Below are 27,909 nucleotides of genomic sequence, written 5' to 3'. Positions count from 1 at the left end.
CTTGATACTAAATTATGCAGGACACTACCTACTCATGCTTCCAGTCATAATGAGCAAAGCATTTCATGTTGATGATGGAGATGTAACACTAAAAACTCACTCACCCTTGTTGGTATCCACTTGTCCTTGTGTGGACTGTTTTTGTGTTTAGACATCAAGTAGGCCTGATTGGGTGCTGAAGGGTCATTCTGTGTGCATGAAGGTAGAACAAATGGGTCTATAGTGATCCAAAAACATCACAGATTATCTCCCCTGTCACTGCAACCACACTCCATGTTTTAGACAACCAGAATGCCTGGCAGCTGGAACACAAAGTTACGGTTCTGTGCCTATTATTATTTACTTCTTAATGGCTGCAGAAGAGTTTATCTTGAAGTCCTTAGTGAGCTTGACTAACTTTTTGGTTTTCACAGTGAAAGTTTATAAGCCATAAGCATCAAAACAATGAAACTGCTGATTTTTGCTGAGAAATGAATACATTGGTTTAATGTGACTAGACTATGTTTGAATGAAAACAAGCTCACTGCCTAACAAACTGGATTTAAAATTGTTTATGCTGGATAATGAAATGAGCTGATTTGGAAGGGGGTGGAAGAGTGACTAAACCATCTTGTGACAGAGCCAAAATGTTTCAGTTTCGGTATTGCTCTGCCTTACACAGCAATTACATCCCATTGAATCTCATCTTTCATCCTGGAAACCACAAAAAGTTGCTGGTCATGCTGATGTCAGGTTCTCACCCACTGCAGCTCACAGACTGGCTTGACTTAGTGCTAGCATCCTACACGGATGAGTGTCCTTTGCACCTGAGGACCCTAGAGCCAGGTAGCAGGTGCGGAGGAGTGCTGCAGCCTTCTGAGCTATACCTGTCAGCAACATGCAATGTGTCCTCCAGCACTGCCACCAAGGAGGGTAGCTTTGTGCTTCTGACACAAGGGTTTGGAAAGTTCTGAGTGGTTATTTTGTCAGCACAGGCTTGTGACTAACACTGTCTGGGATTACCAGTTTATTGTACACTTATGGATGTCATTCTCCAAATTAAGTAACCAATCATCTTTCCACCCTTAGCCATTGAACTGGAATATTCAGTGGACCTTGGACTGACCTGGCACCCAATTTTGAGAGACTGTCTTCCCACTAACGTGGAATGCAACAAGTACCATCTCCAGAGGATTCTCATTTCAGACACCTTTAACAAGTGGACCCGGGTTACTTTGCCTCTGCCTCCCTATACTAGGTATTTCCTTCTAGTTTCCTATATTCCTATGCATATGGAATAAATCCATATGCATAACTGTGTGCTGGGGCATGGACATTCTGGTGTTAAAATAATTCTACTTTGATGTTTTTGTTCCATCTATGTGTATGGCAACAAATAAGCGTAGGTAAATGAGGTCCCATCCTGCTGTGCATAACAACTGCAAAGCTATGTGCATTTACTTTTCTCAGCTATTTAAAGATAGGAAGCTCTTGTCCATCTTGTCCTGGGAATAGACACAAGGAATTCTCACATTAGCATCAGCCTCACTAAATTCTGTTTTATTTTGGTTGCTGATTGGATTGGCCAAATCCCCACTGCACCCTGTGGTTGCAGTTATTGGCTATGAGCTTGTGATTTAAATGCAGGCTTTTCAGGCTTCTTGTTTTTTCTGTGCATTCCTTGTATCCTTTGTCTCCCTCTCAGCTTTGATGCTCTCATAATTGTTATCACACATACCCTATTTTATCTTCCTCTTTCTTTTCCTACATTCTTTTTTATTTGAAGGAAGAAAAATTGAGATGCGTTGGGAGGTGGCAGGGGAAGGAGTTGTTTGGAACTCACAGTGCTATTGGGAGTGCTGCCACACTGTTCCCCACGGTGCTGTGAAAATTGATAGATTTTTCTTCTGTTTGCCAAAAATATCTATCTAGGGATAACCCTCCAGTCTGTGTCTTCCTTGCCATGCTGTTTTGCAGTGATAGCTCTGATGCAGTCGTACCTGGTAAAGCCAGGCTGAGCTAGCCCAGAGAAAAGCCCTGCAAAGCACAGGTAGTGCAGGCATCAGGCTTTCAGCACAGCTTGGCCCTGCAGCCTTGCTCCTGCTGCTGAACCCAGTCTCCTGATGCAGGCACAGGATGAGCTAACTGCAGGCACAGAAGCACCCCAGTGCAGGCACAGAAGCACCCCAGTGCAGGCACAGAAGCACCCCAGTGCAGGCACAGAAGCACCCCAGTGCAGGCACAGCCTATGCTGCCTTGAGGAGATTGTTACAGAAGATGGAGGCTGATGAACACTGGAGTTTGGAAATGGAAACCTTTATTTTTTAGCAGCTGTACTGAGAGACTGCCCATGGAGTTGCCACGTGTTTTCAAACTTGCAGCAGAAAAGTCTATGTTCTATTAATTATCATTTGGAGCATCTAGAATCTTCCCTATCCCCAATGCACAACATCAGGTAATAGTAGTCTTGTAGGATTTGTTCCATGCATTGGTCTCCTCTGCTTCTTCTTTTGTAATACTTCACTACATACTGTTCATGAAATTCATTGTCCAAGCAGTTCTTGTACAAAGTCTGTAAATTTGTGTTCAGGAGGGGCTTTCCAGGGCAGACAGCAGAAACCCAGACGGGGGGGCTGATGTACCAAATCAATTGAATTTGGACTTGAAAGGAACCTGCCACGTGAGATAAAACTCAGGTTTATAAATAACTGTGATTTTTAGACTGAAAAGTGTTTTGTGTCAAAGAACTCTGAGGCCCTAGTGAGGCAAAGATTGTTCTTCTGTCCGATCCAATAACTATATTTGTTGGCTATATTTGTTGGTTCTAGTAATACACCTTTCCAAAGATATTAAGATATGGATTGCATGAGAGAGGGTGTTACAACCTTAGCCCACAAGCAAGAGAGACATTGAGCTTTAGAGTAAGGAGCAGTGCAGCTAAACAGGCCCTTCAGTTGAGATGTGATTTAATTTTTATGCTGCTTGATTATTTCAAGCTGTGTAACAGCAGGTGTGTGCCTCCAATTCTTTGTGCTTGCATGTTTTAGGGACATGCAGGCAACATAGTCAATAGCTTGGCCTGCTGCACAGCATCCATACTTGCATAGGCCTTTAGAGCTCATAAGTCCCAGAGTGCTATCTCACCTCTGGCCTGTACAAGGCTGTGAAGGTAATGAACACTTAGTCTTAACTTGGAGCTGATTTTAGACTGCAAATGCAAATACAAAGCTGCTCCCCAGAGCATTGACTCCATAAATCATTAGTGAAGCACCAAATCTAAAGCAGGCAGCATAGGTCACAGGTGCTTGTCTTCGGTTCTCAAGGACTTCCTCACAATTCATCCATTTCCATAGGCAGCTAGCCAAGCACAGCAGTAGATTTCTCTTTAAATAAACTTGTTATTCCTTCCCCTCATGTAACATATTTATAAAGAAATAACTCATGGGACAATACTAACCTTGCCATAAAAGGTGAGACTACAGAATGCATTTCTCAGATTTGGCTGTTTATTTGTTTTAGTGTTTGCAATCATTGTGATAGCTCTTGGGGTTTCAACAGAAGACAGACTACCCAAAGGTCAATGCTGCCATCTAGTGCTGGCAGCAAAACATGGACTGGAGGGAACTTGGAATGGTATATATGCTAAATTGACAGAAATTCACCTACCTAACAGCTCTTCAAAGATAGGTGTCTACTACTGCTGCACAAACCCAATAGCTATTTGGTGTCCTCTGACTGTCTCAGCTCATCTGTCTTGGGAGCTGAGGCAATTCACCTACAGCTACATCAAGGCAAGGTGTTTGAACAGGGAGTTGTTTAATCAACACAATGAAATATTTACTGAAAGGAACCAAGACCACACCACAGATCATTTCTTAACATTTCTAGCAAAGCCCTGGGTGGAGACAAGGGAGGAAACTGCAAAGACAGGGTCATGCACAAGCCCTCCATGGTGCTCTCATTTTTTCTCTGTAGATTCATGTTTCTTAGATGCCAACCCACTCCCTAGAGCTGCTCCTAACTAAGTGAAGTTGTGAGAATTTATAGAGAAAAAGTTGGGTTAGTTTGTTGCTTTTTACTGAAGCAATAAAACTCAGACTCAGCATCAAACATGGATGATTTGGGTGATGCTGTCTTGATCCCTCTCCCAGCTCCTCCTCAGGTATAAATTTCTGCTAGAACATGGTTATGACTGGTCTGAGATCCCCTTTGGGCATGCCACCTTTGGCCTATGCTCTTCTCCATGGCACCAACCACAGCCCATGTGCTTTGCTGTCACCGGTAATCCCTTTCCCACCTCCCACAGCATGCTACCAAGCACCTGCGTTTTGTTCTGCTCTCAAAATGTGGGCATCCTGCTATTCAGGGACATTGCCTTTGCCATGAATCAGACCTCTTGCAGGAGCAGTTTAGCCTCAAGACTGTAATTCCCTTTCAGCTGAAGTGTAGGTTGTTTGGCAATGTTACCTTTCTGGTTTTCTTTCTCTCACCAAGGTCTCAAGCAACTCGTTTCCGCTGGCACCAGCCTGCTCCATTTGATAAGCAGCAAACGTGGGCAATCGATAACGTCTACATTGGGGATGGCTGCATAGACATGTGCAGTGGCCATGGGAAATGCACACAAGACAACTGTGTGTGAGTGTCCTTTGCTCTCTGTCCTGCAGAATTTCACTCCTCTCTGTTATTTGAATGATCTGGTGAGAAAGACTTTAATATCAATTTTAGAAGGAAGGTGGAGTTTGCTGATAAAACTGAGCAGGGCACTGGGACAGCTTGGGAATAGAAACAGCTAGAGGAAGGATAGGTGTGGGGGCTGGCTCTGCCAGACCCCTGCCTGTTCACATGTCATGGGCAATGCTGCTGGTCCTTTCCTCAGTGGCAGTGCACTGCCTCTGATGTTGCCTGTGCTGTGTCTTGTTTCCCCTCCCACCAGGTAGTGAGAAGGGAATGCTTCAGTTTGCATTCCCCTCGAGGGATGTTCCCCGACGTCATCCTTATTGCTGAGGGGTTTCATGCTATGTCCCCTTGCCCTCATCCTGGTACTGTGTGCAGAGGACCTGGGCTGGAGGTAGAATGCATCCACAAGCAGGATATCTGACAGTTCCTCATGAGGTCAGATTTCACCTGGGACTGATGTTGGCTTGATGGCCTGATGCTTCTGCTCCATAGTAGGGTGTGCTGATGAAGGCACACTGTCTTGATCCTCAAATTCTCTGTGTAACAGCCCACATAGAGCCCTGCAAAGCAAACAAACAACAACCAGATTTCTGCAGATTTGTCTGTCTGGCAACAGAGAAATATCTTCCAGATGGATGTATTGCTTTTTTCCCAGCCAGAAATGGCAACAGAAATGGGAGAATGGTTGTATAATTTTGCTGTGGCTATGCTTGTTAGAAATAGATTCTGCTGCAAAACAGACATATGATTATGTTGTCCTCTGTCCTGACAGCACTGAAGTACCAAGGCATGATCTCCCTGGCGAAATCTGCATAGTAGCAGAACATGTTTCCATGCTGTTACCAAGTCTTTGGCACATTATAAGAAGGTTTTTCAGAGGAGAAAAAAAAATAGGGGCAACTATTAAAGAAACAACAGGCATCAACTGATCCACTAAAATTTTACAGAAACTTACAGTTCAGCACCAGCAGGACATTGTTAGGCTCGACACATTCCCTTGGGTTTATCTATCCAAGTATCATGTATTTACTGACTTTCCTCCATGCTAGAGTGTACCCTATGTCAGCAGCTTGAATGATACATCATAGCAGCCTTGCTAAAGCTGTCTCTCTTTCATATTAGCTACAGGAAGTGGTAGGTATTTGAAACTCCCATGTACCGGTTGCGTACTAGTAAGCAGACAGCTTCCAAGTGGAAGAAGATGGCACCAATTAAACCTCCACGAATTTGGCATTTGTTTTCATCTGCAGCTGTGATGAGCACTGGGGTGGGCTGTACTGTGACGAGCCAGAGACTCCCCTTCCAACCCAGCTGAAGGATAACTTCAACCGCTCACCCTCGAACCAGAACTGGCTGACCGTGAACGGTGGCAAACTGAGCACAGTCTGCGGAGCAGTGGCCTCAGGAATGGCTCTCCACTTCAGCGGGGTGAGCGCTCAGCACTGCATGTGGCAGGACAGATAGGGCTGATATTAAAAGCTGAATAAATAGCAAGGTGTTGAAAAATATCAGCATATTAAATATATAATACATTAAAAAATTGTTCTTTGTCTAGCTGAAGGTCAAAGTCAGTCAGGTCCTACAGACTGGGGCCAGACAGAAACACTACAGGAGAGCAGATAATATGTTCCTGGCTATGCTACAGCTAGGAAAATGAGACAGTGTGTGTGCCTCTTGAAGGGAGCTGTGGAGGGGCTTTTGAAGGCAGAGCTGATTAAGTACAATTCAAGAATGCAGACATTCAATTCCACTCACTTATAACAGCCTCCTCATAGCACTTAAAACTTTTAGAGACCAGAGTTTGGTGTCTTCTAATCAGATCATAGAGGTAAATTAATAACTAGATATTTGCATGTATATAATTTGCACTTAGTCCTACATCCATGTGTAGCCTCAGCCTTCAGGTGTTTTATCATTTTTTTTTTCAGAGTAGAAACTCAGCATAAAATTGCCTGGTTTAGCTCCTTGCATGGGTATAGAACTCAGACTGCTGATGAATTGCAGTTTGCTTACAGATAACCCTGGGATGATAAATATGACCAAATAGGAGTTCAGCAACATGTGGCACTTCCCTTCCATACAGATTTATAACTAGTTTCAGAAAATTGATGCAAGTTTCTACAGCCAACATCTTTTTATCTTTGCTTTGAAGGGGTGCAGCCGTATGTTAGTTACAGTGGACCTGAACCTCACCAGTGCAGAATTCATTCAGTTTTATTTCATGTATGGATGCCTGATAACTCCCAATAGCCGCAACCAAGGGGTACTGCTGGAGTATTCTGTGAATGGTGGAATCACCTGGAGCCTCCTCATGGAAATTTTCTATGATCAGTTCAGCAAGCCTGGGTTTGTGGATACCTTCTTCTGCCTATATAATTCTCTGCTCTAAAGTAAGGTGATCTTGCATGTTTCATAAGAACTTGTGTGACATATTACTGCTGTGGTTTGGACATCTTTGAGAATCCTGCAGGCTTGAGCATTAGCATTTGTGGAGCTGCTAGGCCAGAAATACAAGGGTAGTAAGGAGTCCATAGCACTCTGGTGAGTTTGAAAATGCTTGCAGGAAGATCAATTAATGTAGCTGTCTACATTAATTATGTTCATCTTGTTCTTTAAGATACTTTGATTAGGAATCTAGTTTCTTACTGAAAAAAGCAGAGTTATTGTTTGAACTGGTTAGAAAATTGTGTGTAGAGGAGAAACTAAATTTCTACACATATCCGTCAAAAGGGTGGATACACTCAAGCCCTGTTTCCAGTTATCTGTGAAATTCAAATCATGCATAGATATGGATAGACCTTTTCCGCACTGATTAAAAGTCATAGGAAACAGGGCTAGGAAGAATGCATTATTTGTTATTCTGTTTGAACACCCCAGGAAATCACTACCACTTCATCTGGGTTTAAGTGTCCTGTTGTCTGTCATTGTCATGGACGTAAGAGAGGTGTGCTAAAACCTGAATTGCACCAGGTTGAAAATTGTAATCTGAACTTTATTTCAACATTCTCCTTCTTAATGCTTTCCTTAATCAGGACTTTATAGTCATACTCTGCTAGCCTATGCCATTGCATTTGGCCCCATAAGCACAGCTGGAACATGTGAGATTGCTCAAACCATGCCACAGTCTGGCTGCTGGCACTTCCCACCTCAGTCTGAGCCTGTGTCCTAGGGAGGATATTGGGAGTTACCATGAAAGGTTTTTACAGTAGTCTCCCATTGGGGAACACAGGATAGCTCACCCAGTATTCCCCTTCTTTCCCAGCTTCCACATACTCCAGAAAACAATGAGAATGAACCTGATCAGAATACCCAGCACAAAGCATTGAGGAGTGTCTTCCTCCCGTGGATTTCCTACAGCTAATCTCCACTTTGCATTTCAGCTTTGTGAACATCCTCCTTCCCTACGATGCCAAAACCATTGGGACACGCTTCCGCTGGTGGCAGCCTAAACACGATGGCCTGGACCAGAACGACTGGGCCATCGACAATGTGCTGATCTCCGGCTCAGCCGACCAGAGGACAGTGATGCTGGACACCTTCAGCAGCGCTCCCCTGCCGCAGCATGAGCGCTCCCCGGCCGACGCTGGGCCCACTGGAAGGATCGCCTTTGACATGTTCATGGAAGACAAAACTACAGGTAAAGGTCTCACAGGGAGCTGAATTTAAGAGCGAGAAGTCAGGGCAGTGATTTCCAGAGCTTGCTAAGCATAATGCTGTTATGCTTATGTAAGAGGGGCTCTGAGCAACAGAGGTGCTAAATGTCATAAATCTACACATGGGAAAGATGTGGTGCTGACAGTCTCAGGAGCAATACTAAATAATTCTCACCTAGGCTGAAAAATCCATCCGTGAATCCCTGTTAGTGGTTAACACTACTCCCTGTTTGCTTTAATTTGTATTGTCATTTTGTATTATATTTCCAAGTGAATGAACACTGGTTATTCCATGACGACTGCTCAATTGAGAGGTTTTGTGACTCTCCTGATGGTGTCATGATCTGTGGGAGCCATGATGGCAGAGAGGTCTATGCAGTCACCCACGACCTGACTCCCACAGAGGGCTGGATTATGCAGTTCAAGGTAAAGTCTCTGTCTGCAAAACAACTATTCAAAACCACATTTTTCTCCAGGTCTAAGTAGTTAATTCAGGAGGCAGGAGGATGTATGGGCCTATGCATAAGCTGCTGCCTGCAGGGAAAAGTGTTACTGTTAGTAGGCCATCTTTAGTCTTCTCACCTATTCCATTGCTGATCAGCTTTACTACCACCAGCTGTTCTCAGAGTGATAGTCTCCTTCCCCAGCACAGCAGTTGCATGGGCACCATGTGATATGAATATTACACATATATAAGGCGTCTGTTGTGTTATAGCTGCTTGGTGATGGAAAAGCAGATTTCAAGTAGCCTGTGCTGTTCCTATGTTGTTATACATTCACATCTGCCCTGCACCTAAACCCCTTTTCCTAAACCAGAAAACAACCCAGCAATATGTGGTGGTTATAAGAGCCCTTTGCACATCTCCCATACAGTCTGCCTAACATAGCCAAACCAGGCAGCCTCCTGTGAAATAATCAATTCTTATATTGTGGGAGATTCATTTTATTAGTTATGGAGTAATGGGGTATAAGGCACAAGTGTCAAAACCTGGAAATCTGTAAATGTGAGCTAACTAGAAGAAAATGAAACTCAGAATATGGTGCCTATTCTCACTCTTGGGAATACTGCAGAAGGCTGGTACCACACAAGCAGTGATACTGCAATCATTTTGAGCAAAGTTCTTCAGTCATTTTTCAGATTCAAACACTTTTTTAAAACTCTAGCCATCACCACCACAATTAATTCTAAATTAGTTATGCTCTTTTCTTTATTAGGTTTCTGTTGGATGTAAAACCTCAGAAAAACTTGCCCAAAATCAGGTCCATGTGCAGTATTCCACTGACTTTGGTGTTAGCTGGAGTTACCTGGTACCTCAGTGTTTACCAGCTGATCCAAAATGTTCTGGGAGTGTTTCACAGCCATCTGTCTTCTTCCCCACAAAAGGATGGAAAAGAGTAACTTACTCACTGCCTGAAAACCTGGTAGGCAAGTAAGTATGAATGTGTGGTACTCATTTTAAATTGGCTGCCTTCTGAAAAACACAACAGGGGATATGTCTGCCTGTTCATTTTCTGTCCAGGAAGGTACAGACAGGCAGCAGTCACATTCATCATGCATACTGCATAATTTTCTTTCCTATCAGTCAAGGTAGACTATGACTATTGGTCTGAAGAACCAGTAAAGTTATCCATCTCTGCAGTCTGCTCACAGCATGTTCTGCTCTGTTCAGACAGCCCTGGTGAATTAGAGACCTGATTTATGGCCTTACTGAGTGGAAAAGTTCCCCTTACTGTCTGCAGTAGGCCACACACATGCACACAGTTTGTCCTTTTCTGCAAAATGAAAACTCTGACATTGTTTGAGCAATCTGCTCAGGAAGTACAACCCAAATGGAAGTGCTCTTGCAAGAAGCCAGAGCAGCTTTTTCTGGCTTCAGTAGCGTCTGGAATCTGTCCACATATTGTCAGTGGTAGATGTGTGAGGAAGATATGGATGTGTGTAAAATCAGTTTCAACAGAAGCGGCAGGATATTACTTCTGGAAGCTTGAAGGATAACACAGTCATAAGCCTGTTTTGTTGTACCCTCCTTTTTCAGTTGAGTTGTATTATACCTATTGTAATAAAAAGTATATTTTAATATATTTTATAATTAATATCTTGGGCGGTGGTATCTTCAAACACCACCGTAACTTATTTACAAGCATAAAATTGCCTGGTTTAGCTCCTTATTCGATTGCGGGTTTCATACTACACATATAAAGACAGTTAAATGATTTAAGCACAGATCTGACATTTCCAATATAGAAATTCAAATGGGACATAGAGGTGCTGTGGTCTGTGGTTTTCCCACAAATGGGATTCCATGGCAGATTAGTCAGGTACTCACGACTTGCTCCTCTGTCTGGTATCTTCCCAGATGCTGTGGCTGTAATTTGAGCAGTCCTTTGCTCAGAGGGGACTAAGGGGCCTCTCTATTGTTGTGCCCAGTTCACAGTCTGGAGCTTGCCCTTGGTTCAGGGAGGGCTAGGGGGCCTCTCTCTTGTGTGCTCTCTCTCTGGGCTGCAACCTCTTCTGGGATTCAGTTCCCTTGGAGCTTTTCCCCTTTCTGCCTTGGTCCAGGTGCAAGGCCTGGGCAAAGCTGTTGGTCTGCTAGGTCCTTCAGCTGCTACTTAGGCAGCATTTGGCTCTTGTTGCTGTCTGGGTGAGAACAAGGCAAGTTGCCTGACTTCTTGGCTGGTTTAAATACTGTGCTGAGACAATTAATGCCCTTTGGTAACACAGAACCCTGATAACTGGACCTATGGGATGGGGGATATCCAAACACAGCCAGGGACACACACAGTTCCCAGCTGTGTTACAGAGTTAATTACACGTGGTACATGTTTATCTGGACCCCAGGAACTGTCCAAGTTAGCACATTGGCAGGTGCTTAGCCCATTGTCTGGGTCGGGGCATGTCTAGGGGTTTGACCCTTCGGGACACCTATGTCTGGTTTTCTTCATTCCTTCCTATTTAGTCCCGTGAGGTTCCGGTTCTACCAGAAGTACTCAGACGTGCAGTGGGCCATCGATAATTTCTATCTGGGCCCTGGCTGTCTGGAAAACTGTAGGGGCCATGGAGACTGCCTGAATGAGCAATGCATCTGTGATCCTGGGTATTCAGGTCCCAACTGCTATCTGACCCAAACACTGAAGGTAAGTGTGATATGACCTAAAGCACCCTTGCATATAGGATTTTGTTTAAGCAACCCCTATAGAAAGATGATTGTCTTCATCATGCAGGAACTTACTGAAGAAGATTACAAGAAAATTACATAAAAGTAATTCACGCAGCTGCTGTTAGTGTTACACTGTAACAAGCAAGTGAAATCTACTTAGATATTGTGAATTGAAAAGTTAAAGTATTTTTAAAACTTCCCATATTTAGAAAAGAATGCATAGGGAACCCCAGATAAGTTTAAGATTTGAATTAGGACACCAAATATCATCAAGGGCAAAACAGACTCAGCTCAGGGAAACTAGTTTAATTTCTTACCAATCAGATCAGAGTAGAATGAGAGATAAACCCAAATCTTAAAGATATCTTCCATTCACCCTTCCCTTCTTCGCAGCATCAGGTTTACTCCCGAATTCTCTGCTTCCTCATGCCCAGTAGCAGGGTGGGATGGGGAATGGAGTTGTGGTCATTTCATGATGTTATCTCTGCCACTCTTTCCTCCTTGGAGGGAGGACTCCTCACACACTTCTCCTGCTCCAGCATGGGGTCCCTCCCTTGGGATCCAGTCCTCCGTGAACTTCTCCAACATGAATCCTTCCCACAAGCTACGGTCCTTCGTGAACTGCTCCAGTGTGGGTCCCTTCCATGGTGTGTAGTCCTTCAGGAATGGCCTCTTTCAGTGTGGGTTCCTCACAGGGTCACAAGTCCTGTCAGCAAACCTGCTACAGCATGGGGTCCTCTATCTCCATGGGTCCAGAGATCCTGCTCCAGCATGGGCTTCCCACGAGGGCACAGTCTCCTTCAGGTGTATCCACTTGCTCCAGTATGGGGTCTTCCATGGGCTGCAGATAGATATCTGCTCCACGATTAACCTTCATGGGCTGCAGGGAAATAGCCTGCCTCATCATGGTTTTCACCATGGGCTGCAGGGGAATCTCTGCTCCAGGACCTCCTTCCCCTCCTTCTTCACTGCAAAGCTGTCTCTTTCATACAGTCTCACTTCTCTCTTCTCTGGCTGCAGTTGCTGTTGTACAGCGACTTTATCCCCTTCTTAAACAGAATGTACCAGAGCTGTCTGGCACAAGGTGTGTCAGACATGAGGGAAGTTTCTAGCAGCTTCTCACAGAAGACACCCCTGTAGCCCCTCTGCTGCCAAAACCTTGCCACACTAACCCATGCCCCCATTTGCATATGTGAAGGTTAGTGTGCTGGATTCCCTCCCAACTCAAAATCTCACCCTCATATTGTCACCTTTAGCCAGTTCAGTAGCTAATGTTCTCCCAAAGGAAGTATCTTCCATCACTCTGGAAAAAAATGTACAGTGTTCTTCAGCCCTTCAGACACGTTTAGGTCAGTTCCAGCTGTGGTCATCAAAAGATGGAAGATGATTCTTACCTGTGCTTTCTGCTAAACATCTCACTTACAGACCTTCCTGAAAGAGCGTTTTGACAATGAGGAGATTAAACCAGACCTGTGGATGTCCTTGGAAGGTGGAAACACCTGTACTGAGTGTGGGATTCTTGCAGAAGACACAACTCTCTATTTTGGAGGTGCAACTGTGAGGCAGGCTGTCACTCAAGATCTGGACCTGCGGGGAGCAAAGTAGGTCGAGTTTTCATGTCTTCTTAATGGAGATCTCTGTTAAACACTGACAAAGCTGTAGGTGACACAGCCTGTAGCTCAGGGACTTCCAAGGCCACCACAAGCATAGCTCTGTCTCCCACTGAGATTCTCCACACACTGATGCTTTCAGACAAGTCACAGGGAGCAAGTCTCATCCTAACACAAGGGAAAGGGGTTGCCATGTCTAGATGAAGCAGCAGATCCCCTTCTGCATGAATGTCCTGCAGTCAGCAACACCTGTCCTGCAAAGAGGAGAGATGCCACAGGCTCTGCTCCTGGAGGCACCAGCTATGTCTCTCACTGAGTTCAGAACATGAGCTCTGCTGGTTGTCCTCCCTTGGATGTTCGTACAAGACGAACTCCACTCACACGCTGCAGGAAAGGGTGACTAAAGTGGAGTGCAATGGAAAGATGTTAGTTTAGACAACTTCAGCATCATTTCCCTTGGCTGTCTCTTACTGCTGTCATCCAGGAAGAATTTGCTCAATCACACAACCTTTCAGGAAGGAAGGGGCCTCAGGGAGTCCTACTCCAACCTCATGCTCAAAGGCAGGTCAACAATGAATCCAGGTTGCCCAGGGCTTTGTCTCATTGGGTCTTGAAAAACCTCCAAGGACAGTCCCACAGTCTTTCTGGACAGCTTGTTCTGGTGTTGAATTACCCTTACATGGATTTGCTGTTATATCCAGCTGGTACCTATTTTTTTCTATGTATGACCACTGTCTCCCAGGAGCAAAGTTCTCCACTTGCGCAGATCTTTAACAAATGTAAACTCAACCATTTCCTCTTAGGTTCCTGCAGTATTGGGGGAGAATTGGGAGTGAAAACAACATGACAACATGCCACAGACCTACCTGCAGAAAGGAGGGAGTGCTACTAGACTATTCCATTGATGGAGGCAAGTACATGCTCTACTTTCAACTAAGCTACTCCATTTTTCTGTACTCAAGCACCATGACTATCTGAGAAGTTGTCAGAGAGATCCAAATAATAACTTAATTGTAGAATTCTTTATGTCCTTGTAAAGATTTTTCCCGTCTAAAATTTCCATCTATTGTGCAATTTTCCATATTGCTCCTGCTGGATTTCAGCAATCACTGGCTTCCAGGCAGTTTGATTCTTTTATACAACTAGAAGACTACTTATAATCAGTAACAGTTGCCAGCTGCCCTTAAGTTAAGAGCTGCAAACAAAAACTGAAGCTGGTATTTTTTATTTCCTGTTACCTTCCTTTCTACCTTTCAGAACATTCTGCCGTGTGATTTATGTATTACTAAACATGCATCTCCACATCCTAGGGATATCTTGGACTTTGCTCCACGAGATGGATTACCAAAAGTACATCTCAGTCAGGCACGACTACATCCTGCTGCCCGAGCAGGCTCTGACCAACACGACCCGCCTGCGCTGGTGGCAGCCCTTCTCCATCAGCAACGGCTTCGTGGTTGCGGGCCCTGAGCGGGCGCAGTGGGCACTGGACAACATCCTGATCGGAGGAGCTGAGATCAACCCCAGCCAGCTGGTGGACACCTTTGATGATGGTGAGACAGGCTGTGACAGTTCATCTCTTCTGGTGTTACCTTATCTCAGACAAGCCCTGTGAGCCTGCCAACACACTTCTGTTCTAACTGCAGATGTTTATCCACTGCTCTTGATGCTACCAGGAGAGGTGTGCAAATGCTCACATAGATCTGTACACACAGATACCTGTGTATATAGAGATGTGTGCATGTATCTATAAGAAAAGCAAAAACGTGTATTTCAGTTAATTCCTGTTGGTAAAGTTTGTTGTATTTTTTTTAAAGTGTGCTTACTTAAACATTTTAATTACATTTGATGTCTTTCCTATGTTTGTTAGTAGATTACTTACTGTGTGTCACGACATAGCATAAATTTAGCGTTTGTATCACTCAAGAACTGTGTCTGGTGATTGTGTGGATTCATTGCTAAGCCTTGATGTTACCAAGACAATGCAGTAACTGTGTTTAACTCTTCTTAACAGAAGGCACCTCCCATGAAGAAAACTGGAGTTTCTATCCTAATGCAGTCAGGACTGCAGGGTTCTGTGGAAATCCATCATTCCATCTCTACTGGCCAAATAAGAAAAAAGACAAAACACACAACATCCTGTCCTCCAGGGAGCTCATTATACAGCCAGGATACATGATGCAGTTTAAAGTAAGAAATATTCTCTCTCTCTCCAGAGTAAAGTATGCAATGAAAAGCCATCTTAAGTGTCTCCAGAAATTATTCTTCTTCCAACTAGGATGCCCAACTGGATGAATAATTAATAATGACTTTGTATTAGAATCCAAAGGAAGTTCTGAAGTGTAAGTAATGGGAACCAGAAAGGTTGCATGAAGGTTAAATGTCAAATTATTCTGACTGTCTGTGAGCTTTAGGGATTAATGAGAAGGACTGGAAGTCAAATCCCTTAGTCAAATCCCTGAGATGAACATCCACAGCATACAGGATGTGCCATTGTCCCTAGCTCAGGAACAAGCAGAAAAGGCAAGGTAGAGGCAGGCTGGAGAACAGTGACATGGGAAAAGCAGAAGTGCTCAAGTAGAAGCACCCCTTCTATTTACTTGTGTCATGGCAAATTACATAAATAATCAGAGAAACATTTCTGGGTATTTTACTTTGTTTTAAGGAAAAACTGTGCACAGGGCCAAAGGCAGCCTGTAATTGTCATTCAGAAATGTTCTAGGCCCTTCCCCAAGTACAATTTCTTATATAAGCCAGGAACTCATCTGAAAGCAGTGTTATCCAAACAGTCCCCATTTGCTTGTTATAGGTTTTCCCTTGCTCTTCTGTTCGACAAGACTGTTCAAGACGTCTCCATCTTCCATTAATCAATATTTTCACCTTTTCTCAACATTGTTGCCTGGTTTATATTGATTGTGTAATACAATCCTCAAAGCACTGCTTCCCCTACTCACATACCATGGCACCTTTGAAGCAAAGGAGGAGTGTGACAGGCTTTTTTACTGCTGAATGCTGAGACCCTCCCACTTTACACAGCCTTGTTTTACCCAGCCTATCACCTTTTTTTTCTGTCTGTTTTAAGGCCCAAGTTATGATAACCCATCAACATTTAATAGTCCACTGCAAAGTTTGTCTCTCCTGACTCCTCCCTTTTCTTCACCAGTCACAGCAAAGATCTTATTTCTAAACTAAGAACTCAGCTCTTGTGCATGGCTGACATTTGGGTTCGAAGCTCTTAAAATTCATTTTTGCTATCTATTCAGTTCTGTACATTGGGTACTGTCATCTTTGCACTCCAGTATGACACAAATACGTTTGTTTTAAATATTCAGAATAATTCTGATCTTAAGTTAGATGTTTATGAGCTATAAATTTCATTGATAACTAAGACATAGTTTGGTAATTCACTTTCTGAAATGCCAGGGAGCTACCACATCTCTATGTTTCAGAAAGTTTGTTTGTTTAGGTATTTAATTTGACCTTCAAGAAGGTAGTATTTGAACTCTCTTTGAAAACAACAGCAGCAATGAAGTAAAATTTATTATTTAAAAACAGTATCTGAAGTAGTGTCTCTTTTCCACCCACTTTTGATGAATTTTGTCCAAGATCTAAGTTGTAAATCTCTTTTATACAGCCTGTAAAGAACATAAACAAATGCAAGACTTTGTTCTATATCACATTAAACGTTTAACAGACAATTTTCTTTGTGCCATAGATTGTGGTTGGCTGTGAGGCAACTTCTTGTGGGGACCTCCACTCTGTGATGCTGGAGTATACAAAGGATGCCAGGTAAATGACAGCAGAACACATAAACCTAAAGGAAATAATAAATAGTATGATACTAAAAACCTAGAGAGATTTTATTTATTAAAGGAATGACTTTGCTATTCATCTTGTAATAGGAAGTGAATACAACCACTGTGTACAACCTCTGGAATTTGTCTACATAACTCCTGTAAATTCTCTTTATTATTTATCCCAGATGTTGGCAGATTCATGGCACTGAGGCATCTGCAGTCACAGTCATAAGCATGCCTCTGTTAAAAATGTGCTTGCAGAAAACTGCATTCACAAGAAGCTGTCATTTAGTATGATCTGGGACTATCTCTTTAGGGCCAAGCTGTGATGAAATGTGAGTTACTGAACTCCAAACTAGTCTTTAAGAAGCAATTAGTAACACTGTAGGATAGTAGTGCATTAGTATTTGTAGAAGCAAAGGGGTATTCTTCACTCCTATGACTGTGGGCAAAATATGGAGCAAATTCTGTTGGGACTCTTCTGAACACTGTAAGAAAAAGACCAAGGAGCAGACGCCTAAATAAATTCTTCTGTCACACCAGCCCAGAGGAGCTCTGGGTTGGACTCTGCTGTGGGTACCACTACCTGGGGTTTCAAGCACTCAACCCTGCTGCAGGAATATCCTCCCTGGCTGCACTGCTGCTTCAGCCTCTCGCCTCTTGTCTGTTTGTGGCTCCAAATTGTGGTAACTATTGATGACAGTCTCTTGGGTTCTTTTATTAAGACAAACAACATCATGACCCTTAGAAATTATTTGTTTCCTTTTCTTTATTCTTTCAGTTGTTCTAAAACATTTTTTTTTTGTTGCTTCCTACAGGACAGACTCATGGCAGCTTGTCCAGACACATTGTCTTCCTTCCTCATCTAATAGCATTGGCTGCTCCCCATTTCAATTCCATGAAGCTACCATCTATAATTCTGTTAACAGCTCCATGTGGAGAAGGATAACTATCCAGCTGCCTGATCATGTCTCATCCAGGTAGGTTATTGAAGGGTCAGCTCCCTGTGGAACTATAAAATGCCAGTATTCTTTCTGGCATGGTTCACTTCAAACAATTGCTGAATTTTAAATGTTTTAAATGCTTCCTTATTGCTGTATTTAGATCTAATAATTAATGTTTTTCAGGAAGCTATACAGCAATGCAGCAGCCACCCATTCAGGCTAGGTCTCTCCTGTTATTGAAGGCACAGTCCCTTCATAAGACATGTTTCATTACACCTACTGCTGGTGTCTTTGAACATCACTGTACAAATGTGTTTCATTGCTAGGTATCTCAATTTGGGTTTTGGCTTTTGATATTTGCAGTGCAACTCAGTTCAGGTGGATTCAGAAGGGAGAAGAGCTAGAGAAGCAGAGTTGGGCAATCGACCACGTGTACATCGGGGAAGCATGCCCTAGGCTCTGCAGTGGCCATGGATATTGCACAACTGGAGCCATTTGCATCTGTGATGAAGGATACCAAGGTTTCATTTCTTCAGTTTCTTTCTCAGACATCTGCTACAGTCTAATTGAGCTCAAAATTCAACCATAAAATAAGTGACATGTCAAGTCTAAATTAATCACTGGAATGCTTGAGTCACAAATTCTAAATTAACAATCTGAGAGAGCTGCAAAGAGCATCTCCTCCCTCTCTTTGCTCTCTCTGGATTGAGTCAGCAGCTTCTTCTGTCTGACACTGTATGTAAAGCCTGTTCAGCCTTCACTGAAGGCAGAACATGGCTACCTGCTCACTCTATACTCCTGTCAAAGGCGGGGTGGCCATGTGCATGGGATCCAGATTAGCTGGTTGGTGGTTGGCACTTGTGACTCTGTTCTGTGCCCCATCAGGACAATGTTCTGCTCCAATCCATCAATGCAGTTAAGCCCATGGCTAATGGTACCTGAGTGCCTTCATTACATTTTAAGTGTTTTGTGGGAGTGGAGCCAGTATTTGATGACTTCCAGGAGAGTCTGTCACAACTTTCTAAGATCAGATTCCTTCCCAGGTTTACAGGCAGTTCTCTTCACCCAGCAAATTTGAGGTTTCTCACATTGGCCTCAATGCAAAATAGGAGAAACCATCTTGTAGTTCTTGAGGTTATATTGCTGTGAAAACCCAAACTCACAGCCTCAGTTTGCTGCACAGCAGCGTGCACATCAGGAAAGGATTTGCTGAAATGCACTCAGCCTATAGTCATGCTGTGATTTGGGCCACAACTTGAATGAATTACAATGACCTGTGTGTTTGATAAACTGTGTCGTTTGTAGGTGATGACTGCTCTGTTTTTAGCCACGACCTCCCCAGTTACATCAAAGATAATTTTGAATCTGAAAGAGTCACTGAAATAAACTGGGAAACCATCCAGGGGGGAGTGATAGGGAATGGATGTGGACAGCTGGCCCCCTATGCCCATGGAGATTCGCTCTACTTTAATGGATGTCAGATACGCCAAGCTGTGACCAAGCCTCTGGATCTCACTCGAGCAAGGTACTATTCCAAGCCCCAAATGCACTCTTACCAGCTCATGAGAAAAGAAACTCTTTGTATGTGTGTGCAGCCATGTGGGTCAGTACTGACCTGGCTGTACAATGCAGTCTGATGTGGCCAGCAGATAAACATTAGGGTGGGTAAAACGCTTCGTGACTTCCATTTGGGAGATGGAGAGCCAGGAGGAAGTGATGAAAATGTCAGATGTGCCCAGCAGAGCACTCTCTAATAGGCCAACACTGACAATGAAGCCATTGGCAAGGGCTGGGCACCAGACTGTCTGGAGCAGTGCCTGATCTGATAAGACAAATCCCATGTCTGTGTGTGCCTCCATAGCAGTTGCGGCTGAAGATGCTATTAGTAATTACAGACTCATATTCACGTTTCAGTTTCAAACAAAATTAGATTCACCTGGCAATGAACGGGAGGATCTTTTTCATCTGTTGAGCCTCTTTGGCCATGGAAAAACAAATGCAGCCACCAGTCTGTGCTGGCTCTTAATGGAATGACAGCTATTGGGACTGGTTTGTATTTGGCTGCCTAAAGCAGGATTAGAAATGGGAGGAATTGGCAAATGGGACAGATATAAATCACTCTCTGCTGTTCTTACTTGAACACTCAGGTAGAAACTGATAAATCTTCTAGGCAATTCATTATATTCAACCTTTATTTGCCTTTTTTTAGCTTTTCATACATTGATTTGCATGTTCATATTGTTTATGAGTCTTGTAAAATTGGATCTATTGCCTCCAACTACTGGCAATACATTATACACAGGTGCTGATGTGAGTTTATTTTGCATGTTAAAAGTAATTACTCTTGAGGATGCTTGACATTTTACTAAGGTGACTGCAATAAACCTGGAAATGCTATTGTTTCTGTTTGAATAGTCTATATATCGAAAAGACCTTTTCTCTGTCTGTTTTACAGCAAAATCATGTTTGTTTTGCAAATTGGAAGTATTTCACAAACAGACAGTTGCAATACCAATCTGAGTGATCCTAACACTGTAGACAAGGCAGTGCTCCTCCAGTACAGTGTAAATAATGGAATTACATGGCAAGTAATTGCACAGCATCAGCCAAAGGACTTTATACAAGCCCAAAGAGTGTCTTACAACATTCCCCTGTGAGTATCCAATCACATTTCATTACCATTAAGTGCACAAAATATATTTCTGCTAAGAAAAACATCTATCTTTTCATGACTGTGCAAGAACAAATGTTTATAAGAGAGTAAACATTAAGAGGAAGGCTGATTACAGATTCCAGCCCAGTGTTTATCAATATCCTTAAAAGAAAACCAGAATACTTGTTTTAAAGACAGGAGATCAAAATATCATTCTTCCTTATGTGTGCTTTTTCACCATTCAGTGTTTTGCACACATGGTGTGTTGATTTTCAGGGATGTAGAAATAACACTTTGACTTCACTCTCAGTTCCTGTTGGGAGCTAGATCAGGATATGCAAAGCACCAATAGTCTGGAACTCTCACAGGCCCTTGTGTTTGTGTGACAGGGAGGCACGAATGAAAGGAGTCCTACTGCGCTGGTGGCAGCCTCGTCACAATGGAACAGGTCATGATCAGTGGGCTTTGGACCACGTAGAAGTCGTCCTGTGAGTATCAGCTTCACCTCATCCCACCCCATCTCAGAAAGCACTGAAATCCCTCCAGCATGGCATGAGTGTTGAGCTCATTAAGAACCACTGTGGCCCAGAGAAACCTTTGAGAACTAGTCTTTGCTAATGCTCTGCCTTGACTGCAAGAGGCAACAGTTAAGGCAGCCACACAGTAAGTGGCACAGCAGGGGTATGTGGTGTTCTTTGTGGAAAAACACAGGAGGTAAAGTGGGGCTTTGCCACCACCACCTATTGGTGTGGTGCTGTAATGCAGCAATGACCATGAAAAAGTACTGTGCTGGGACATAAGCAAGGCTATTCCCGTTCAGTGCTCTGCTGCTATGTAAGACTGATCTCTGTCCTTCCGAAGACACTGAAGAGTCTGCTGTATTGCTCCTTGCACAGAGTAATGTTGTGCCTCTGACCAGCTTGCACTAGCAACTAATGCCTTATTCATTTCCTTTTTTTAGTAAGAAGGACACTGTTCAGAAACAGGGTTCACTGTATCAGGTTTCTATGGTCCGAGCTCTGTACTCATCCCCTTGTCAAGATTTTACCAAGTGTCTGCAGCCTCCTGATTCTCCCATTGCTGAGATGGGTTTGCTGGCAGCTAACCCGTTTTTACTGTGTTCCATCACCAGGAACTGACCTGCTTTTTCTCTAACAGTTTAGTTCCAGTAGAAGTGAAATGCTCGTGGCTTCACGGGCGGGAACTCATCGTGACAGTGGTTGGCAGAGAGAGGCGTGCCTGCTCCATAGATAGGTTCAAATGTTCCTTTTATTGAACAATTTAAAATCCAGAAATGAAGAAACTAGGTTTGGATAACCTCCAGACTGTGTCATTAAACTCACAAGGTTTCTGAATTAGCAGAGACACTGCAAGTAATGCCTTGTATCAGTAGCAAAGTGAATTATCTGATTGCTAGTTAGCCCTGTTCCTTTTGCCACCGAGAAGCACCAGCTTGCATGGCACTCATAACAACCCCAAGCCAAACTTGTTCCAGCACTGAGTGACTGTACATGCTCTGCTGCTTTTACACGCCTTGCTGGGCTCTGCTTCCATAACATTAAGCTTAAAACTCAAAAAAATAGAGGGACAGATATGATTCCTGGCTTAGTTAATCAATGGTTGCATGATGCTGCATTAGGAAAAACATGGAACCTGCAGGAGGTTCATGGTGTTTAGGAAACCATATTCCCATGTCTTTCTACCTTGCAATTAAAAAAAAACCAATAAATTAAAAGAAAATAACAAGCCCTCTCAAGAAGATTGGCAGGGGACAGCTCTGGTGGCAATAGCCACCCCAAGGCTCACATGCATTCACCAGAGTGCTGTAGTTACCTCTTCCCATTATTTCTATAGGAAGTCATTGGAGAGTCAGCAGCCTGGCTTATTCATCCCAAAGCTGGGATACATTAGGAAATATCCATGTCTCCCAAGGGGAAATATTCCTGTTGCCACTCTGACCTTGTCTCAGAAAGCCATGACTGTCCCTGGCTACAGGACCCATTGGTGCTCTGTGTCTAACAGAGCCTGTGCTCAGTCCTTATAACTCTGTGCTTCATCACCTGCCTGAACCAAACTCCATACTCTGGGTACTATCAAAATAATCCTCACTGGCCTTAGTTTGAGTCCTAGATTGTCTTCTTTGTTTGTAATCTGTTTGCCCACATTGACACATCAGGCAAGCCTCTAGCCTGTGGGGTCTTCCAGCAAGAAGACAGCTTAGACTAGGAGGTGTGGTTTGGAAAGTACAGAAATTCCTGGCTTTCCTCATAACTCATCTTGTGTTTTCCCCACCATCCTGTGGCCTGACAAAGAGGGCTGAAGTTCCCAAATGCCCTAGCCAGTGACTTGGCTGCCTGCACCCCCAGGTACACAGCCGAGTGATATGCCAGCTTTTCCCCAAACCATGGGCAAGTGAGCCATGGTCTCCTTAAGCAAACTAAAGGGTAGAGTAAGAGGAAGCAGGAAGAGCACTTTGGCAGCAAGGAGAGCTGGTCTGTAGGAAAGTAGCACCACCAAGGATTTTTTTTCCCCATCCCGGATGAGGAAGGTCCCTGCTCCTCTTTTCAGTGCTCACTTCAGGGACACATTTGTGTGCCTGTTCTCATGGCTTAACTCTTCCCAGCAATACAAAAATGTGAAATTAAATCTGTGTCCGGCCCAGCTGCTAAGTCACAGTGCAGATACCACGTACAGCTGATGCACAGCCAGGGCTATGGCACTCTTCAGCCCAACTGATTTCTGAGCCAAGGGCCACCATACTCTCACCAGCAAACACACTGTCAGAGGCAGTTTCTTGGGTTCCTTTTTGTTCCTAACATAATTTACTGGAGAAAAAAAAATAACATGCAGATGATACATGCATGCAAAATACCTGGCAGTGATCAAAAAGCCCTTCGTGTGTCCCTTAGAATCATTCCACTGTGGGATGAATGATTATTAAAAGCAGTGTTGTTCAGATGGCACTGCAGCTGCGGATGGTGCACAGATGGAGCCCCTCTCCCGCGGAGGTGGCACGATATCCGCTCTGACTGTGATGCCTTGAACCGATCGTGCCGGCTAACCGCCTGCCAATTTGTTTTACGGCCAGCTGATGGCTGCGCTGCGGCGGGGAGCGGCTGCTAGGTGCCGAGCTGTCCAGCCCCGATAGTGCTAGTGCTGAGCACTTCTCGTTAGCGCAGGGTCTTTTCCTTCTCCAGGTGTAAAGAAAGCTTTGGGCACAACTCTCATATGTTCCATGTGGCTGCTCTTAGTATAAAACTGCTATTTAGCCCAGGCTGAACAAAGAGCAGCTTTCTGTACCCCTGTACTTCTGCCCTAAGAAGAGCCCATGTCCAGGTCTGCATTTCACTCACACGCTGTTTTTCCCTGGAAGCACAGCTCTGAGCCTGTCTGCTGCACAGACACCACACACACTTTTTTGCATGTGCATTTAGTAGTGCCATTTCTTTGTGTATAGCCAGGCCCTCACAGACCTCAGTTCTGGTCAAAGGTATTAAGGACTAAGGGGTAATGATAAGCTGAACACTAAGAGTCTGATATTGCTTTCCTTGCACCCCAAAACCCATGATTTGATCCAGAGAAGAAATATTGTTCCCATTGACCATTTTATGGCTAGCTGTAGGGTAACAGAACAAATCCCTCCACAGCCATCACTCCATGCTCTTCATTGTCTAGATACCTTCACATTTTTTGGCACAAATGATTCATTGAGAACTGATGTTGCATTTGGTGCAAAGAATGTTTATCCTTATTTTGCAACACTAAAATAAAAGTTATATATTCTAGCACTAACAATGCGTGCTCATGTGGAAAAGCATTTTCATCTGCTTCACTGTTTTAGTAAAAAGCAATAATTTGAAAAATCATTTAAATGAAAATATCAGCATATTTATAATAAAGAACAGAAGCAGTTCAAACATTAGGTAATTATCTGAATATTCACAACATTTATGCCAAATTTAATATGGTGCCGACTGTGCTTTTATGACATTTTTATTATGTTTGTTAAAAGTGCATGCTGAATTTTATAGAAAATGAAAATATAAACATTGATTTGAAATGCAAGGAAATAATTTGTTCAATTTTTATTTTCAAAAGAGATGAAAAATCCTATATTGCCTCTAAACCTCATCAGGGTTTTATGACTAATCACAGTGCTGCATGCATTGAAAGGCATTTTCTAACTTGTGTTGTATTTCATTGTTTGCTGTCATTGGTTTTGCACTAGAATAAGGTAAGTGCTTTCCCTGAATCAATACCAAATGTGTTTTTGCTACAGCTGTCACAGAGTTTTGTCAGTGATAGGTTGGTGGAAAATGATTTGCACTCTCTGAAATGTGCCAGAGAGCTCTGAGGGCCCTAATCCGGCTGCTCTTCCTCAGGATGCTGGGGGGGGAAGTTGAGGGAGGTTAAGTTTAGCAGAAAGTATTCAGCAGCTCAATCTATAAGGCAGTAGGAATATCACTGAAGTTGTGGTGAAGAGGTCTTCTCCTTCTCCTGCAGTGCAATGTGACCTGCCACTTTACAGCACCCAGTGGGTGACCTCTCAGCCCCAAGGGGGAATCCCCACTTTTTTCTGTAATTAACAACCACAGAGCTAAAGCCACAGCCAGAGAATGTCTGTCAGTGAGTTTTCCTGGTGGCACAGCCATGTGTGCCCCTTGGACACAGAGCAAGTTTCTTCCCAGTACTTCTGCTTCTTGTACCTCTGCTGGCTTGTGCAGTGACAGTTACTACATGTCAACAACTAGCATAGCTACTGAGCTCTGGGTTCAAATCCTGACCAGAGTATTTGTCACTGCTAAGAGCCATCAGGATTTCAGCCAGAGCACATCACTTTCCTTATCACAGTACCCTCCTCACAAAGCATTTGCAACTCAGCCTCACAATGTACACCAAGCCCAGCCCTGAGACATAGCTTTACCATTTCCTAAGGCTTTGGTCATGCTTCATTTTCTTATCCAACTATTTTTGTTTCTGTTTAGTTCCTCTTATGCCTTGTCAATTAAACACAGGATCACATAAACAATGAGTGATGTTAGTATATACCGGGGGGGGGAGGGGGGGGGTGGCTACCTCACATTCTCCATTCCATTTGGCTATGTTGTTTTCATCAATTTTCAGTTACAGACTTGTAGTTCAAACTTTGCTGTAGGAAATAAGCAATAGCCAGAATGCTCTGTTAAAGACTAGAGACCAGAGCAACTCCTTCTCATAAATGGCTTTATTGAAGGTATTTATTAAATGCATCCTAGACAAAATTTTGTTCTTCTCTGTTGGCTGCATGTTGTTTCCATCTAACTAGTGTAACTCCAGTGACGTCACTATGAAGTTATTTAGGGTTTCTTACATAAACTGGAGCAGTACTATCTTCTGTATACTTTTAAATCATGGTGTCAAAAAATCATTGACAATACCGTATTTGCTGTAATGCTGTAATTAACATAATTTGCTGTAATTAATTCTGTAATTGCTCCCATTAATTGCTTTTTTTGGTATTTGCTCCACCAGCAATTCACAGATGACAATTTTAGATCTGTGCTTTTCTGATTCACTGCTGGTTCAGTGAATGCACAGAAAAGGCAGACGCCCCAGCAGATGCTGACCAGTCCATTTCACAGTTGCAAAGCAGCCTTCAAGTTGCCACTGATATCCAAACAAAAATTCCCTCCACACCCTCTATTATGGAAGGGAGGGTCTAATCCTAACATACCTTGATGCTGCTCAGCATATTTTTGTTCTCTAAACAAGAAAGAAGAGCAAAAGCATGGCAAAGCCTTTTCTGAGTCTGTGAAAACACAAATTACATTTGTTATTAATAGTACTGAAAGCATTCTTAAGACATGTCAGTACTCCTTCAAACTGTATTAGATAACTCCTATAAAGCATTGGTGATCTCTCTTCTACAGAGCTTGCCTCCCTACCCATGTATAAAATTAATTCAGACAAATCCATATAGACCTGCTCTGATTTAGTGGATCCCAAACATGATGTGATACCAGAGCACAGAGGGTGCATGGATTTACCTACAGCAAGTGAAAATTATGCCGTTTTCTATAGCAAGCATGGAGCTTTTATGATCTGGAAACTGTCTCAGACATCAGTGAGGACAAGTTTGAACTATGTCAGTGCAAGTAAAAATACCAAGCAACTCTTGACAATTTAGATATCTCTTATTTTTCACACATCATCTTATAACAACCCAGAATGATACCCATAAAAAAAGAAGTAAATCTCTCCCTTTCTTTGTTCAGTTTTGCAATGATTTCCTTTTTTGTTGGTTTTGGTTTTTATTTTGTTCATTGTTTTAAACATGTTCGTCATAACTTTAAGGCCAGACACAAAGAGTTTGGGCATTTGAAGTGACACAGATCCCAAGCACACCTATCAGTGTCTGAAACAAGTCCTGAAAATCACTGTGGAGCTGTTGCTGCATGTGAGCAGATCAAAGGCAGGAAGGAGATGGGGCACACAAAGGCGCCTGGGCCAAGAATTGTAGCTCAGCATGTATCCCAGCTGTCCAAGTTCTGCCCAACCTGGGGCTCCCACAGCAAGCTTGGTCCTAATTTTAACCAGGTCCAGAAACAGCAATTTTTTTAGCTAAACACATTGACAGGCTCTGTTTGGCCCCACTGAGCAAAGCTACTCAAGGTGGGCTGTGCTTTCTTCTAGGCCTCTGTCTCCTGTATTTTGGCTGCAGAGCATTCTTCTCCCAGCAGACAGACACTCCATCCTCACTTCATAGTTAGGATGCTCTACTGAGAGGTGGGATGTCACCTTGAAGGCCTTGTTTGAGGAACTACCCACTTCCCAGGCAATGGGAATTAAAGGGAAGGCAGTATTAAAGCCTCCTTCAGGAGTCATGACTAACGGCAGCCACCTTCAGGAGCAGGCTCAGAATCACAATTTCCTTCCTGCCTTAGCAAGGCACTCAGCATTGAGATGAGGGCCATGTTCTCCACTGAGATGACTACAGGACCAGAATAAAGACTGATCTTCAGTGCTCCTTTGCACTGGAGCTACCACATGGCATTAAAACTGTATCAACTCACCGCTGCCACCCTCTTACACAAAACCCTTCAAATCAGCACAGACCTCTCCTCTTCACTGGAGGGAGTCAGGTGAAAGACGGGACAACCTCAAACAGTAACCCCTCTCTCAAATGCCAGATGCTCTAGAGCTCTGCCTTACTGTGAGAGCACCAGAAGTTGTGATGAGTATAGATCTGCTTGCATTTCTTGTCACTGGGAGCTGGTCTTTGTTTCATTCTTGTAGGAGCATTACAGTGGTTGGAAAACTCCTTGGGAAACAACTTGGATTTGCTTAAGTGTTTCTAACTTACATTTTGGACAACTGCTTTTATTAAGTTCAGTCAATTGTGCTCTAGCTTAGCTGTTGAAAAGGGTATCACTTTGTTATACAATGGTTTTAGACAAAA

The 27,909-nt window shown here is 43.4% G+C and overlaps 1 protein-coding gene across 1 annotated transcript in view; it reads left to right on the top strand.

The window, feature by feature from the left end:
* Window positions 1-27,909, top strand: part of RELN (reelin) — a 262,132-nt gene that overhangs the window by 232,709 nt on the left and 1,514 nt on the right. Inside the window, exons 46-64 of the mRNA XM_054399823.1 lie at window positions 1,069-1,237; window positions 4,474-4,614; window positions 5,907-6,084; window positions 6,809-7,002; window positions 8,037-8,293; window positions 8,581-8,735; window positions 9,525-9,739; window positions 11,267-11,444; window positions 12,893-13,068; window positions 13,881-13,987; window positions 14,388-14,630; window positions 15,092-15,267; window positions 16,793-16,866; window positions 17,693-17,854; window positions 18,182-18,339; window positions 19,124-19,343; window positions 20,274-20,471; window positions 20,861-20,959; window positions 24,700-24,705. Coding sequence (XP_054255798.1) covers window positions 1,069-1,237; window positions 4,474-4,614; window positions 5,907-6,084; window positions 6,809-7,002; window positions 8,037-8,293; window positions 8,581-8,735; window positions 9,525-9,739; window positions 11,267-11,444; window positions 12,893-13,068; window positions 13,881-13,987; window positions 14,388-14,630; window positions 15,092-15,267; window positions 16,793-16,866; window positions 17,693-17,854; window positions 18,182-18,339; window positions 19,124-19,343; window positions 20,274-20,471; window positions 20,861-20,959; window positions 24,700-24,705 — 3,106 coding nt within the window. The remainder of the gene's footprint in view (window positions 1-1,068; window positions 1,238-4,473; window positions 4,615-5,906; window positions 6,085-6,808; window positions 7,003-8,036; window positions 8,294-8,580; window positions 8,736-9,524; window positions 9,740-11,266; window positions 11,445-12,892; window positions 13,069-13,880; window positions 13,988-14,387; window positions 14,631-15,091; window positions 15,268-16,792; window positions 16,867-17,692; window positions 17,855-18,181; window positions 18,340-19,123; window positions 19,344-20,273; window positions 20,472-20,860; window positions 20,960-24,699; window positions 24,706-27,909) is intronic.

The sequence above is a fragment of the Indicator indicator genome, chromosome 3 (genome assembly GCF_027791375.1).
Source record: "Indicator indicator isolate 239-I01 chromosome 3, UM_Iind_1.1, whole genome shotgun sequence".
Taxonomy (NCBI): Eukaryota; Metazoa; Chordata; class Aves; order Piciformes; family Indicatoridae; genus Indicator; species Indicator indicator.
The sequence above is the reverse complement of the archived record's forward strand: the minus strand, read 5'-3'. Positions and strand labels throughout refer to the sequence as shown.